We start from the raw sequence: 13,462 nt of genomic DNA, 5'->3' as shown, positions 1-13,462 counted from the left end.
GAGATGTCCAAAGAAACCAGACCTACTGACACCTGCCTCTTGGACTTTTAGCCCCCAAAACCATAGGGCGATACGTTTGTGGTTTAAGCCACCCACTTTGTGGTACTTTGTTACAGCAGCCCTAGCAAACTAACACACAGAGGGAGCTCTGATTGGCTATCCCGGAGGTGTCCCAGGGATAGGGGCACATTGGGGGTAGGACAAAGTCTATGCCCATGGGAATTTAAATAGAGGTAGCATTGGCATCTTCCTGTGGGCATAAGCTGGCATTGCTTTTGTAAACAAGGAATAATAAGTACATTTATCTCCCAGGACTATTTCTAAAGTTGTGGTGTGATGCTCCATGTAAAATGCTTAGTACAGTGTCCAACGTAGCATGTGAATAATAAACACTAGCCTACACTTTTAATATAATACTTCAAGAGTGTTGAAGAAGCACGTATCCAAGCTCTAGACGTGCTTATACAAGTGTAGTGTGTGGTACATGCACATATTTGCATGTGCGTGGTGGGCTCTGAGCAGACGCTCACAGGTGCTTGAGTGCTGATACGGGTGCACGTTTGTGGGGATGCATTCATGTCGGTGTGTCACACGAAAAAGTTCCTTAACTTTTTCAGTTGGTTCGTTCATTCATTAATTCATCCAAATTTCTTGCCCACACGTATATACACAATGCAGACAGACAAGGAAACCATGATAGAGGTAAAGAGGAGAATTAAGGGCGAATGGAGAAAGAGCATTTATTTCAGTTCGATGTATCAGGGAAAACTTCCTGGAGGAGGTGGCACTTGATTTGACTCAGCCAAGGGAAGACGAGTAAGGCCATTGTCTGGAGTTATGTAGGGGAGAGATATAGCAGTATGCACTCAAAACTACAAACAGTTTGGGCTGATTCCATTCCTTGGAACCCTTCTACCCGTGCTGGACCCCTCCGTCCCTGTAGAAACCTCCAGAGTCCCATGATCACAGAACAGAGAGGAAACATGGATGTCAAGGAGCCATGGCTTTATTTTGTACAGACCAAGCATGCTGGGATCCCCATGCCTGAGGGATATGCCTCCTGCTGGGCCCCTCTTGCCTCTCAAGCACAGCCATGCTGGCTGGCTCTGGACTGAGGGTCCCTGGGGAGGTCTGGCTGGTCTCTCTCTCTCTCTCTCTCTCACTCTCTCTCTCTCTCCCCAGACAGTTATGGAGTCAGGAAGTCTTCAACGGCAGTACATCTCAGGAGGCTGTAAACAAACGCAGGTCAGAGTGGATCAATGGGTTGCAGGAGGTGTGTTTTGGGGGTGGAGGCCCTAGCGTCCCAAATCCCCAGGTGACACTCCTGCAGAGACACCACCCGTTCCCAGAGGAATGAAGGGTCGTAGGCAGCAGAAGGGGAACGAGTGGAGACACACGTAGGATACAGCTCCCAAAGGGCCAAATGTCCGAACTCGGCACAAAATGACACTTCCCCGAGGGTGGGGATGTCTGGCACTCACATCAAACTCACAGTGTTACTTTGGGGGGTGGTATTATTTGCCCTGCCCTTGAGCTGTGGACACAGGTGCTTGGCCAGGTCACATCATTTGCCTAAGATCTCATGGCCAGTTACAAGGAAGACGTGAGCTTTGAGGGAGCTTGCTTGGTTCTGAATCCCCTAATACATTTGCCTTATGGGAGCCGGGGCTGTGTTGTTCAGTTCAAGCCTCCAGCGTGGAGGATTTTTTTGGCAGGTGCTCTGTTATCACGGTGAGCACCGCTGGGAGGGAGGACTTGAGTTTAAAAAAAAAAAATGGCAGAGACAAGATGTTCTGTGATGACTTCTGCTAAGAACTGTTCTCCTTATGGACGTGTGCCCTTTACTTGGCCTTTGAAACTGCTTTCTGTGTCCCCGAGAGCATAATAATGTAAATGAATATCACATCTCTTCCCGGTAATTGAGAGCAGAGAGAAGGCCATGTTAAGTCAAATTAATTTGCTCTGATACAGTCCAAGCCCATCTTCACAGAAGGGGCAATGGCTTTTTGATGGGCTGAGGGTGGCTCTCGAAGTAGCAGGTCTATGGAAGTGGAGGCCGGGTGGCTCGCTTGGGTCCAGGGGGCCTCTGGAAGGGGGGCTAGGGAGGGAGGCAAGGCCTGGAGCTGCTTCCAGTTCAGTGGCTAAGAGATCTCTGGAGGCCACATGTTATTACCGGGCAGAGGGTTTGCCTTGTGTCTGGACCAGGAGGGAGGTGCTCACATGTCCTCCGCTGATGCCCAACTTTCCCCTAACTGGCTTTGCCTTTCAGCCTGGAGCTGTGAACTGGAAATGCCCAGGGCCCCAAGGTTTGAAACGTGCTCTGGAAGGACTTGTCAGGGGCCAGCCCTGCGTCAGGGCAAAGAGCACAAAACTGGAGGTCAAGGTGGCTGGGTTGGCAGCAGACTCACTTTGTGGTGGGGAGGGGCCTTGATCTTGAGGTCTCCTTCATTTGTTTTACTGGGGAGGTTGGAGTTGAGGAGTTCCAACATCCCTTTAAGTGTAGATGGTTGTGATGTCGAGGGAGGCAACCTCTTTAAAGATCCAGCTCCGTCACGGAGGCTCTGCATTTACTCCTGTGCATGCTGGGAACATGTATTAGGGTCACCAGTGGGGATTCTGGAGTTTTGAATGCCAGTTCCACCTGGGTGACTTCGTACAAGTGGCTTGACCTCTTTGACTCAGTTTGCCAATGTGTGAAATGGGAATAAATCATACTAACCTCCTTTTGGGGGTGACCGTGGATCTTAACTCACCTGTTTGATATGTACACCCAACAAATGTAAGCCATTATGAGCAATGGATTCCTCTTCCTACCTTCAGTCTGGAGAAGTTCCAGGGTTAGCACTGGGGTAGGAGAGAAGGCAGAGAGCAGCCCTACTTCTCCCACTGCTGCTCTGGGACCTTTGCCCTCACTCCTTCCCCTTCCGCCAACCCCTACCTGGGGCCTCAGTTTCTCTCTAGATATTTAATGCAAGAGTTGGACTCCACTATTCCCAGAGCCCCTTCTACCCTGGCCTGAGCCTAGCTCACAAGATCTGCCGTCATTAATGTGGACAGAGCACCACCACGGCTCCTCCAGCTCCAGGTGGAATGGAGGCCTGGAGAGACAAGACAAGAGTGGGGAAACTGAAGACCCAGAACCTTCTTTAGCATTGCCCCACAGGACCCTCTGGCTTTCTGATGGGTCTGCATTTTAAAGTACTAAGGAGTCAGTGGCACCTAGTAGAGCGCTTTGGATGCAGCAACTCATTATTTCTGCAAAAACCTCTAAAGCCCGTCGTCTCTAGAGAAATCATGCACAGCGTGGAAGGCAGTGGCAGCGACAGGTTTTCTCCAGGCTGGCAGGCCTGGGAGGGCTATTTGGTGTTCACTCCCCCCAGAACGGCCCCCGCCCGTTGCTTTTTACCTGTACTGGCTCCTACTTCTGGAGGTATTTCTTCATTATGCTCTCCACATCCTCGTCTTTTGTCCCCACCCCCGGCTCTCTGTGCTCGGGGGACATTCGCTCGCCACCATCACCCTCCAGCCGTGGCATCCTTGGTCGGCTCTTGATGCTGTCGGCGCTTTTGAAAGACACGATGGAGCTGGAGGAGGACGACGAGTCAGAGAGGTGAGCAGGGTCCTCCTTGGACTCCGGACTCTTTTTCAAAATGGTCTTGATCCCTGAGAGAACGTTCCGGTCGGCCTCCTCTGTCTCAAAGTGGATGCGTGAACGCCGTGGACTGTCTGGACCCTCTTTGGCTGCTCTGGTCAAGGACACAGGAGTCTCAGGCCTCCGGATGGCCGGGAGGAAGTCATCGAAATCCACTTTGGTCTTGCGTTCGTAGTTGAGGCTTGGGACCTTCCAGGTGAAAGGATCGCTGTCCAGGGATTCCCCCATTAGGTGGGCAAACTGGCGGTTCTGGAAGACGAGTGGCTCCTTCCCCAGGTCTGGACAGCCCGCATCTTCGAGTGAGGACTCCAGGCAGCGCCTCCGAGGCCGCAGTGTGGGTGACAAGAGCGTGTCCCTGGCTGTGCTTGGGGAGCTCAGTTTTCTCCCCACGTTCTGCCCTGATTCGAAGAGGGACTCGCAGGAGCTGAACCGGGTCTTCAGCTTCTCAGGCAGCAGGGGGGTGCCCTCCGTGCCCTGGGAAGAGATGCATTTCAGGCTGGTGGACCGCAGGAGCCCGGCCGACGACGTCCCGCAGGCGCCCTGGGGCTCCGGGGCTGCTGCCTTGGCCCCAGGCCTCAGCGAGAGGTCTCCAGCGTCGCTGCCCGCCCTGGCCCTCCGCAGCGTGGAGGCCCCGGTGGTCTGGTAAATGGGTAGAGTGGGCCAGTCCTCCAGGCCCAGTGGGGACCCCTGGCCCCTCTGAGCTCTCTTCCTCCGGAGACCCTCCACAAACTCCGACAGGGCTGCCGAGGGGCTGGGCAGCTTTTCCCTGGACGCTGGGGACGCATCTGCGCTCTGAGAAGCCGGGGAAGAAGACCGCGCTCCCAATCTCTCCGTGGACTTTCTCTGCCCACCACGCTCGTCGCCGTCCCCCAGATGGTAGTACTTTTGCCGTCGGAGGCAGAGGGGAGAAACAGACTTGTCCCCCGAGGTCTGGCTCTGCACCGTCCGGGCTCTGCTCAAGGCGGACGCCACCTGGGACCTCTCTGCATCCCCGGCTTCCTCGTTCATCCTGCGCCAGGAAGACACATGCATGCGGTCAGTGGAAACCGTGCAACGCATACAATCTGTGCAACTGGTGTGAGAGCCGCTCAGCATAGGCGCTAATACTATTTTTCTTTGGACACACCACCCCTACCACACTCTCAAATGAACAGAATCATTTAATGCGTAAATTCAAGCCATGTAAGTGATTTCTTGTTGCTTTCCGAAATGCAATTTCTGCCTATAATTAAACCCAGCTAAGCACGTGTGAGTGGATTAAAACTGCAGTTAGGACAGGTGACTTGGATTTATGAGCCATCATATCTGACACGATAGGACCTGCCATCCCAGAACCTGCTGCGAAATAAGTGGTTTACTTCTTGAAGACTCTAGGGGGATTCATGGGGGGCTATTTATTTATTTAGGGCCAAGCCCAGAGGAAGGTCCTACACCAAGCAGGGCTTCTGAGAGTCAGTGACCCAAATACGTCTCAGTGGGGGTGCTCCACAACACCCTTGATTATCTTATGAGGTGGAGGTAAAAACACAGTCCCCCCAAAAGGGAAAGATTTTCATAAAATAGACACGAAACCAAGTCTATACACAAGAGGACAGACGGTTTCTATTCCGGGACTATACCAGGCTTGGCTCTGATGCAGAGGCATTTTGTAGCAGCTGAGCCAAGAACACTCCCCCTCTGAAAAGTAGGAGCCTTGCAGCGAGGTGAAATTATAGACTATAAAATAAAGGGCATCTTTACAGGAGAGAGACCGGAGTCCATCAACCATTCCTTTAATAAATAAAACCCATTTGTCCTCCCCCTAAGAGAAATGACCCCCCTTCTCATCCATGGCAAAGTTTTATAATTTATGAAAAAGCAAAAGGGGGATGAATGTCAGAGCTTTGGCATGGCAGACAAAGTCAGGGGCTGGAGCCTGATTATGGCCAAGGGCCATGTTTAGGCAGGTTTCTCGTCATTATCCTGCTTCTCTACACTGTTGCTCCAACTGTAACAATGGGATTCAGCCCCCTTTACATAAGGGGTGGTTGGGATTCTGGCACAAGACTCTGGGGAGGGCTTCTTGCTCGCTGTGGTATGATATCACCATTTCCACCTCGACCACACGGGACAGTTTAGAAGGAAAAGAGAGGACCACAATGACCCAAAGTGCTTTTTAATCTGTTCAGGGAGCCAAGCCGATGGTCCCTAGAGGAGATACCCAGATTGATAGGAAGGTACAGACGGGGTAAGGGGATCAGGGTCCTTTCTAGGGACATGGGTAGGGACCTGCCTTCCTGAGCTCCCGAAGCCAAAGCTTCAACCTTCCCATATGGCTCTCTCTTCTGGGGTTGGCAGGAGCCTCCCTGGACCTTGGCTTGTGGGAGGTCACCATGGCAATGATGCTCTGTTACAGAGTTCCATGAGCGACAGGCACAGGGCTGGCTGTGTTCATCTGCTTCTCCTTCTTCCCTTGGTCAGCTAGGTGGAGGGTCAAAGTCATGGTCATGATGGGGGCGACCACAGGGTCAAGGTGGTGGTCTAGGTGAGCTACCTCTGTCACCCACTCTCTTCCCCATCCTCCAGACTTCTCTGGCAGAGGCATGCTCCCCACTCCTTTCCCAGCCTCCTGTCTTGAACAAGCCCATCCAGCTTCCAGTCTGCAAGAGATGCACGCAGGCATGGTGCTGACATGTGAAGTCACAGGAATGAAAGAAAAGCGCTGGGGCACGATGGCTGGCACCTAGCTCCTCAAAGAATGGGGGCGAGATGAATAATTAAGAACCAATAACTAACAGCTGTGCATCATGGATCACAAACAGCTCATGGTGATCCTTAAGACTCCTAGGAATCTCTGAATCTCGAGCCTAATCACAGCTGGACTCCGTGAAAGCCTCAGTTCAAGCTCCAGGAGGGATGAGCAGAGGAGTGAGTGAGCAGGTGACCTGGCTGCTCATCGTTCCTGAGAAAGCTTGGTCCCCATGTGCTAAGACAGCAGCCACACCATTTGCCAAGAGCATCTGCCTCCTTTCCCGTTTCTTGGCTGTCACCTCCAGCTCTGTCACCACTGGACGTGGGCTGGAGTGCCCCCTTTATGAGGACCCGAAGGTGTATGGTCAATATCATTGCCTTGGAATCCCTCCCCGAGCACATGGCGAGACAGCCTTCTCGCTCTTTGCTTTATCTTTACTTTTTATTTTTATTTATTGATTTTTAAAAATAAACAGCTCGGAGCTGCCAGGGGCAATGGGCTACCACCAGAGCCAACAAAAGTCATTTCTGTCCTGCCTTGGCCCTGAAGGGAGGTGGGCATTGATGAATGTGTCTCAGGTGCTCAGGCCCATTCATCACCTGCCATGCGGGGATGGTGCGATTTAGGCTCCTGTCCCTGAGTCTCCTGGGGTGCTGATACCCCACTCACCCCAGCTCCCACCTTGAGCGCTGGCTGTGGGTGCCAGGACAGGGCATGGGGAGAGGGATGAAAGAGGAGTTAAGAGGAGGAAGGGGGGAGGAGGAGGGAGGGGAAGAGGAGAAGGAGGAAAGGGGAGGAAGGAGGTGGAGAGGAGGAAAGGGGGAGGAGGAAGAAGGGGAGGAGGAGAAAAAGGGGAAGAGGGGAAGATGGGGAGAAGGAGGAGGAAGGGAAGAAGAGAAGAAAGTGGAGGGAGGGGAGTAGGAAGAAGGGGAGGAGGAGGAGGAAGAGGGGGAAAGAAGGAAGAAGGAGGAGGAGGAAAGAAGGAAGAAGTAGAAAAAAGCAAAAAGAGAGGAGTTGGGGAGCCCCCACCCGCCAGCCATTCTGTCAGGACTGTGCAGGCTCTCCTCCCCGCTCCCCCTGACTTGGCACGGAGCCCAGCTCACAGCAGCTGCTCAGTAAATGTTGTTGAACTGAATCAAGTCTACCTTGGAAATAGGTCTACAAGGAAGAGGACCTAGAAGGACAGGAGAAGGGGAGGAAGGGCAGAAGGAAGTGGGAAGCAGGCAAACAGGCAAGTGAGCAGCTGTGGTGAGAAGGGATGGGGGCTGGAGTGCAGGGGGACGAAGGGAAGGAGGAGAGTGTCTGAGGGCAAAGGTGGGGACAAGGGGTCATGGGGAAGAGGTGCAGGCTGCAGGGGAGGATCTGCCCTCCTCGTCTTTGACCCAAGGAGGGATGGGTTGGGGGGCACAGCAGGCCACCAGCAGCCTAGGAGTGGGGGCCTGGAGGCCCCAGGCTGGGAGAGCTGGTGTCCAGGACACCCGGCACAGGATCACTAGGACCGACCCATGGGGACGCCCAGATCCCCCAGACCTGACAGACCTGACTGCCTTCCCCAAGACCCGCCAGAAGCAGCACCTTCCTTAAGGGATGCAAGCCGAAGTGTCCCAGCCTGGTGGTCACTGAGCTGCACGGAGGAGCCCAAGGGCCCAGTGTTCTGGGGGTGGGGTGGGCTGGGTCCTGCTTTCCTGGAGTTGTCTGGTGCAGTCAGAGCCTCAGCTGGTGGGTGGAAACAGGACCTCGAGCCAAGCTCGTAGACCCCTGGGGAGCCAGAGGGGAAGGAGGAGGGGATAGAAGGAGAGGGCAGTAGGAGACACAGGGAAGGGGAGGGCAGGGCAGCAGCAGAGAAAGAAAGGAGTGGTGGCTGAGGACTGCTTCCTGGATCTGCCATTCGGAAGTCCACCCACGTCTCTGCGATGCCGGTGTCTATTTCCTGTCTGCATTTCCACTCAAAGTATGGAAGTTCCTTGCATCCACTCCTTTCTGTGTGCACACCGCAGGATTTAATGTGAATGCAGATACCCTCTTGCAGGCTTCAGGGGGAGGGTCCCAGGTCTGCCCTTTGAGGCGGGAAGGTCCTCTCCATTTCTGAGGCGGCTTTTGATATTTCAAACCAGCCTGCTGTTTTCATCCACGGACCTGGGAAGACTCATTTTTCCCCCAGTTGTCCTTACTGGACAGCTTGGTTCAGATAGAACTCTCCTCCATCAGCATCACATGATAGATGGATGACAGATAATCAAGATGTCGCTGTGCCTGCCTCCCAGAACCTTGGCCAGGGCGAGCGATAATGGATAGAAGTTTTTCTGAGTTACTGGGAGACAGGTATGGACAAATGCTAGGCAGGGACATGCTGTTTCTCTAAGAAGAGATTCCAGAAGCATCTTGGGAACTTCTGCTGTCTGGCCTTTAGTCTATCAGAAGAGCAATAGCTCTCTAGAATACTTGCTGAAAGGAGCCAGCAGGCATCCCTGAGAATCTAGCCACAACACCAGGCTGGTCCCATAATTGAGTGGAGGGGGTAGTCAGTTGTCATTGAAACAGGCACCTCTAGGCTGGGCACCTACTGTGTGCCAGGCACTGTGCTGAGTGCCATGCCTACAAGAGAGACCAATCCGATAGGCCTCCTGCTCTCCCGGAGCTGCCAGCCATGTTCATTTATAATCTTTATAGCAACTCCAGAGATAGAATTTATGACCTTCAAGCACAGCAAGGGGGGTGGTGACCTCCCCAAGCACACATGAGTGGAAATGACAGAGGTGGGGTTCCAATCCCAGGAGAGATGACCCCACGGCCAGTAGCAATGTCCTCTGTAAACTTCCTTTGAGCCCTGCGATGTGATACAGAATTAACAGTTTTTCCTATGTCACCTTGTCCAGATAACATTTGTCACTTGAAGCTTGGTTTGCTTCTGCCACTCACCAATCACATGGCCTTGGGACAGTCACCTATCTCTTAGCCTCAGTGTCTTCAGCTATGAAATGTGGGAAATCAGGTCAATGTTGCAATGTTGTGGAATTAAGGTCTCCAAGGGGAAGGGGTTTTGTCTGTCATATTCACTGCCCCATCCTCCAGTGCCAAGAACAGCATCCTAGCACACTGTAGCTGCTCCACAAACATGTGCTCAATTAATGAATGAAATGCCAGTGCCCTGGCACCTAATAGATACTTAACTACTGTGTGTTGGATGAGTGGGTTAAGCTCTAGTGCCTACCACCTAGTAGGTGCCCAATTGATGTTTATTAAGTGAATTGATGAAGAAACATGAAATGCTGAAAATGCTGTATTAGTGGCTTAACCTTCTGAAGGTTTATTAGGGAGATGAGGATATGAACATCCAGATGTACTGGAATTTGCATTTTCTTACCTCCTAGGCTAGGAAAATGGGCTTCAGAGGCAGACAGGTCCAGATTAAAATCATGGCTCTGTTCTGGCCCAGCCAGGTCTCGTGTAGAGCTGGAACTTGCTCAGCTGGAAGAGTGGGAATGATAATGCCCTATCTCACAGGGATCTGTGAGGCATCAGAGAGGACATATATGATCGGTATAGCCAGTTCCTGTGAGTGTTGTCCGGGTCTACCGCCACTTGCCCCCAGCACTCCATGCAAGGCGAAGAGTGGTGCACTTCAACATGCATGTGTTACTTATTCGGTTCAAAATGCTGCTCTTAGTAAATGTATGTTTACAAATGTTAATGCTTGTTTGATTGTTTTTCTTTAATGGCCCTGCCCATCAGGGCTAGAGAAGGCCCCAGACTGAGGGCAGAGGTTCAAGAACAAGCAGTTGCTATATATGACCCTGATCTGAGCAGCACAGAAGAAGGACAAGCATATCAAAGTGGTCTGTTGGGTGGCAGAATGAGCCAGCTGCCGAGACATGTGTCTCAGCAGGGTCCACACTCCTGTTCCTGCCAGGCTGTCCTGTGAATGAGGCTCCAGCATTTTACCACATGAGTAGACGCTCCATGAATATCAGGTGAAGAATGAAAAAGGACCTCTATATGCATGTGATTTGTATGCACGATCTCATCAGAATCAGAATCCTTGCCCCATCTTTCAGATGAGGAAATTGAGTCTCACTGGTGAGAAGCCATTTACTCAAGGTCACACTTCTAAGTGGCAAAGCCTGGATTTGAACCCTGGTGAGCCAGATCTGAACCTCTTGCCTTTTCCTTCCATGACATCCTACACCCTCCCGGTAGAAAGCTGAGTGGAAACCTCAACTAGTTGAACTCATATCTACATGTTTATATATTTCAATGTCCACTGAGACATAATGAACCAAAAAAGTGAGGTCCAAGTGAAGGAGAGATATGGGATTCACCGGCTTTTGACATCATTACACAGCAAAAATAATTCCCAGGTCTGAGTCTGGGCAGAGCTTGAGCCAACTGTAGCTATAGGAAACTGGATGCAGACTTAATGATGCCATGAATCATCCCCCAAGATGTGCTGTCACCCCCATTCTTCATTCTCACCCTGAAATTCAAGAGGAAATTAAAAATGTATAGATGTTCTAATACTAGCAAGGCCTGGGATGGGAAACCAGATGTGCTTTTACAATGACCTGAAGGTTTTGTGACCAAGGCCAACACAACGGTGGATAATCTGTAATAAACATTGATATGGTGCCAGCAACTGTGCAAGATGTGGTAGGAACGTGAGACATTTATTAAGTCCCTATAGGGTGCTGCTGAATTCCGCATAATCGCTACTGTAGCCTGTGCCTTTAGGCTTTGCAGAAACTCCTTGATTTTATCTTCACAATAGTCTTCTATTATAATCCACTATCGTAATCTTCCCATTTCGCAAATGAGGCTCAGAAGGATATGCAACTTGCCATGTAATACATGGGAGAACATGGATTTAAGCCAAGGAGTCCAATTCCAGGATCCATGTCTCTTGGCTGCTCGCTCTCCTGCCCTTTGCTGGCCTATTTTACAGATGAGGAAACAGAGACTGGGAGAGGCATGTAGGCTTGCTGAGGAAGTAGTAGAGCCAAGGGTCTCCTCTCAGTCTGACTGTATACAATGCTAGGCTGAGCTCACGGCAGCAGAGGACACCTTTCCTTCCTGGAGAACACATGGTAGGAGTGGCAACTGGATAGACCCGCAAAGAAAGGTCAGTAGGACAAAAGTTCTGGGTAAATTGAGCCTCAGGGTAATTGGAGCAGGAGGTTGGCAAGGGAGAGAGGTGCCAGGGCCTGTGTACTTGGCCTTCTGGGGGACATTGGGGTTGAATGAGGCTTTGGAAGGGGGGTAGGGTTTGGGCAGGGATATCAAGGAAGACATGCTAAGCACCAGAAAGGGATCACCATCCCTCCCCCCCAAACCTGCCAAGTTATGAGCTTATTTAATCTGCAAAACCCTTGGCAAGCAAGAGCTGATCATCTAAATCTCACAGACAAGGAAACCAAGGATGAGAAAGGCTATCCAGTTGGAAGACTCAAAACAAGGAGAAAGCCACGGAGTAGGATAACCAAAGAAGCATGCTCAACTGCAATGAGCCTGGTTACTCCTGGAAGAAAGGTACAAAGACTTGAGACAGGAAACAGACTCTAAATATCCTACATTCTTGATATCTTGATCCTATATCCTATATTCTTCATGATGGTTTCTATGAGACAAGATAACTCCCAAGTCTTCCTTGCTGTTGACTCTGATCTTAAGTGGCTGCTGAGTCCTTGACACTGGGGCAAAAGCAATCCAGTGACCCGCCCTCAGTAGATGGCTGTCTACCTACCTCCTGTGCACCAGGAGACTTTGCTTTGGCCTCACCCCTACATTCTACTTGGTCCCAGGTACTAGGACCAGCTATTTTTGAATGCAGTTGCCCATCAGAACCATCCCTGATACTCTATTAAAACACACCCATGCACGCATGCATGCACGCACACACACACACCCACTTCAGTGTGATGAAGAGGAGATGAAGGGCTATTCTAGTTTCAAGAGAATAAAGGCTAACCAAAGATGGGAATAAAAGAGGGAAAACTGTGTGTGGGAAGAGAGGGGGTATATGGGTACCCCTTAATTTTTCTGTAATCCTTCTTAAAACTTCCCCCCCCAAAGAAACTCTAATAATTTTTTTTAAGAAGAGAGATTAAAGAAACAACAACCAAATGCAATGAATATCTTTGATAGGGTACAGTGATATAGACAGTTTTAGGATATTGGGGGTAATATAGATATTGGGATCTTGGATGATCTTATTGGTTTGTTTCATTTTCTTAGATGGGAGAGTGTTGTAGTAGTTAGGAAATGTCCTTCTCAGGAGAAAGTTGGGAAAGTATTTGAAGGAGAACCGCCATGATGTTTTCAACTTACTTTCACATTGTTTAGCATTTAAAAAATGTGTTTAGATATGGATAGAAGTATAAAAGGAACAAAATAAAATGAAGAAATGAAGTGTATACACAAAACATTGGTCATTGTCAAATTAAGGTGGAGGCTAATAGAATGGATGGTGCCCAGATATTTCTGGAGTAGGAATATATAAGAAGAAAGAAGGTAGGAAGGACACAAAGAGAGGGTGAGTGATACTTACAGGTGATTTGGAAGAACCACTATTCCATGTTACAATGAAACCCACACACACAAAAAAAAGCAAAACAAACATCTTTCCTCATCCTTCAATGTTCAGACCAACTGTAGCCTTCTCCAGAAAGCCTTCCCTCATCTCCCAGGCTGGGTGAGGTGTCTCCTTTGGCTTCCACAGCCACTGTGCTTCCCCATCGCTGGGGATCGCAATTGCTTGTTGACTTATTTATAACCCCTAACAAGATTATTATGAACTAGAATGGATTATTCTTCTACAAATCCCTGGTATCTAGAAAAGCATCTCAAGGAAAGTTCACTGATGGGAAAGAATGAAGGAATGGAGGTGTAGAGGGAAGGGAAGCATGTGGAAATGTAGAAAGAATGAACAAAAGGGCTCCATCTGACTCCTCTAGCTGGTTAATTCAGACTCCAGCAGCCCTACTTCTCAGCCAGCCAATCCCACTTCTCTGAGTTTAAAAACAATAGATTCTAAGCCAACTTCCGGCACACAATCTGGAGTGAATGCTTCATGTCTAAGCCCAAGC

The 13,462-nt window shown here is 50.4% G+C and overlaps 1 protein-coding gene across 1 annotated transcript in view; it reads right to left on the bottom strand.

The window, feature by feature from the left end:
• Nucleotides 1-990: 990 nt before the first annotated feature.
• MYO18B (myosin XVIIIB) overlaps nt 991-13,462 on the bottom strand; it is a gene marked incomplete at its 5' end in the record, with an annotated part of 239,487 nt that continues 227,015 nt past the window's right edge. Inside the window, 2 exons of the mRNA XM_049102131.1 lie at nt 991-1,229; nt 3,407-4,661. Of these exons, the coding sequence (XP_048958088.1) occupies nt 3,419-4,661 (1,243 nt within the window). The remainder of the gene's footprint in view (nt 1,230-3,406; nt 4,662-13,462) is intronic.

Source organism: Canis lupus, chromosome 26, assembly GCF_003254725.2.
Source record: "Canis lupus dingo isolate Sandy chromosome 26, ASM325472v2, whole genome shotgun sequence".
NCBI classification, from domain to species: domain Eukaryota; kingdom Metazoa; phylum Chordata; class Mammalia; order Carnivora; family Canidae; genus Canis; species Canis lupus.
Note: the sequence above shows the minus strand (reverse complement) of the source record. Positions and strands in the feature narration are given on the sequence as shown.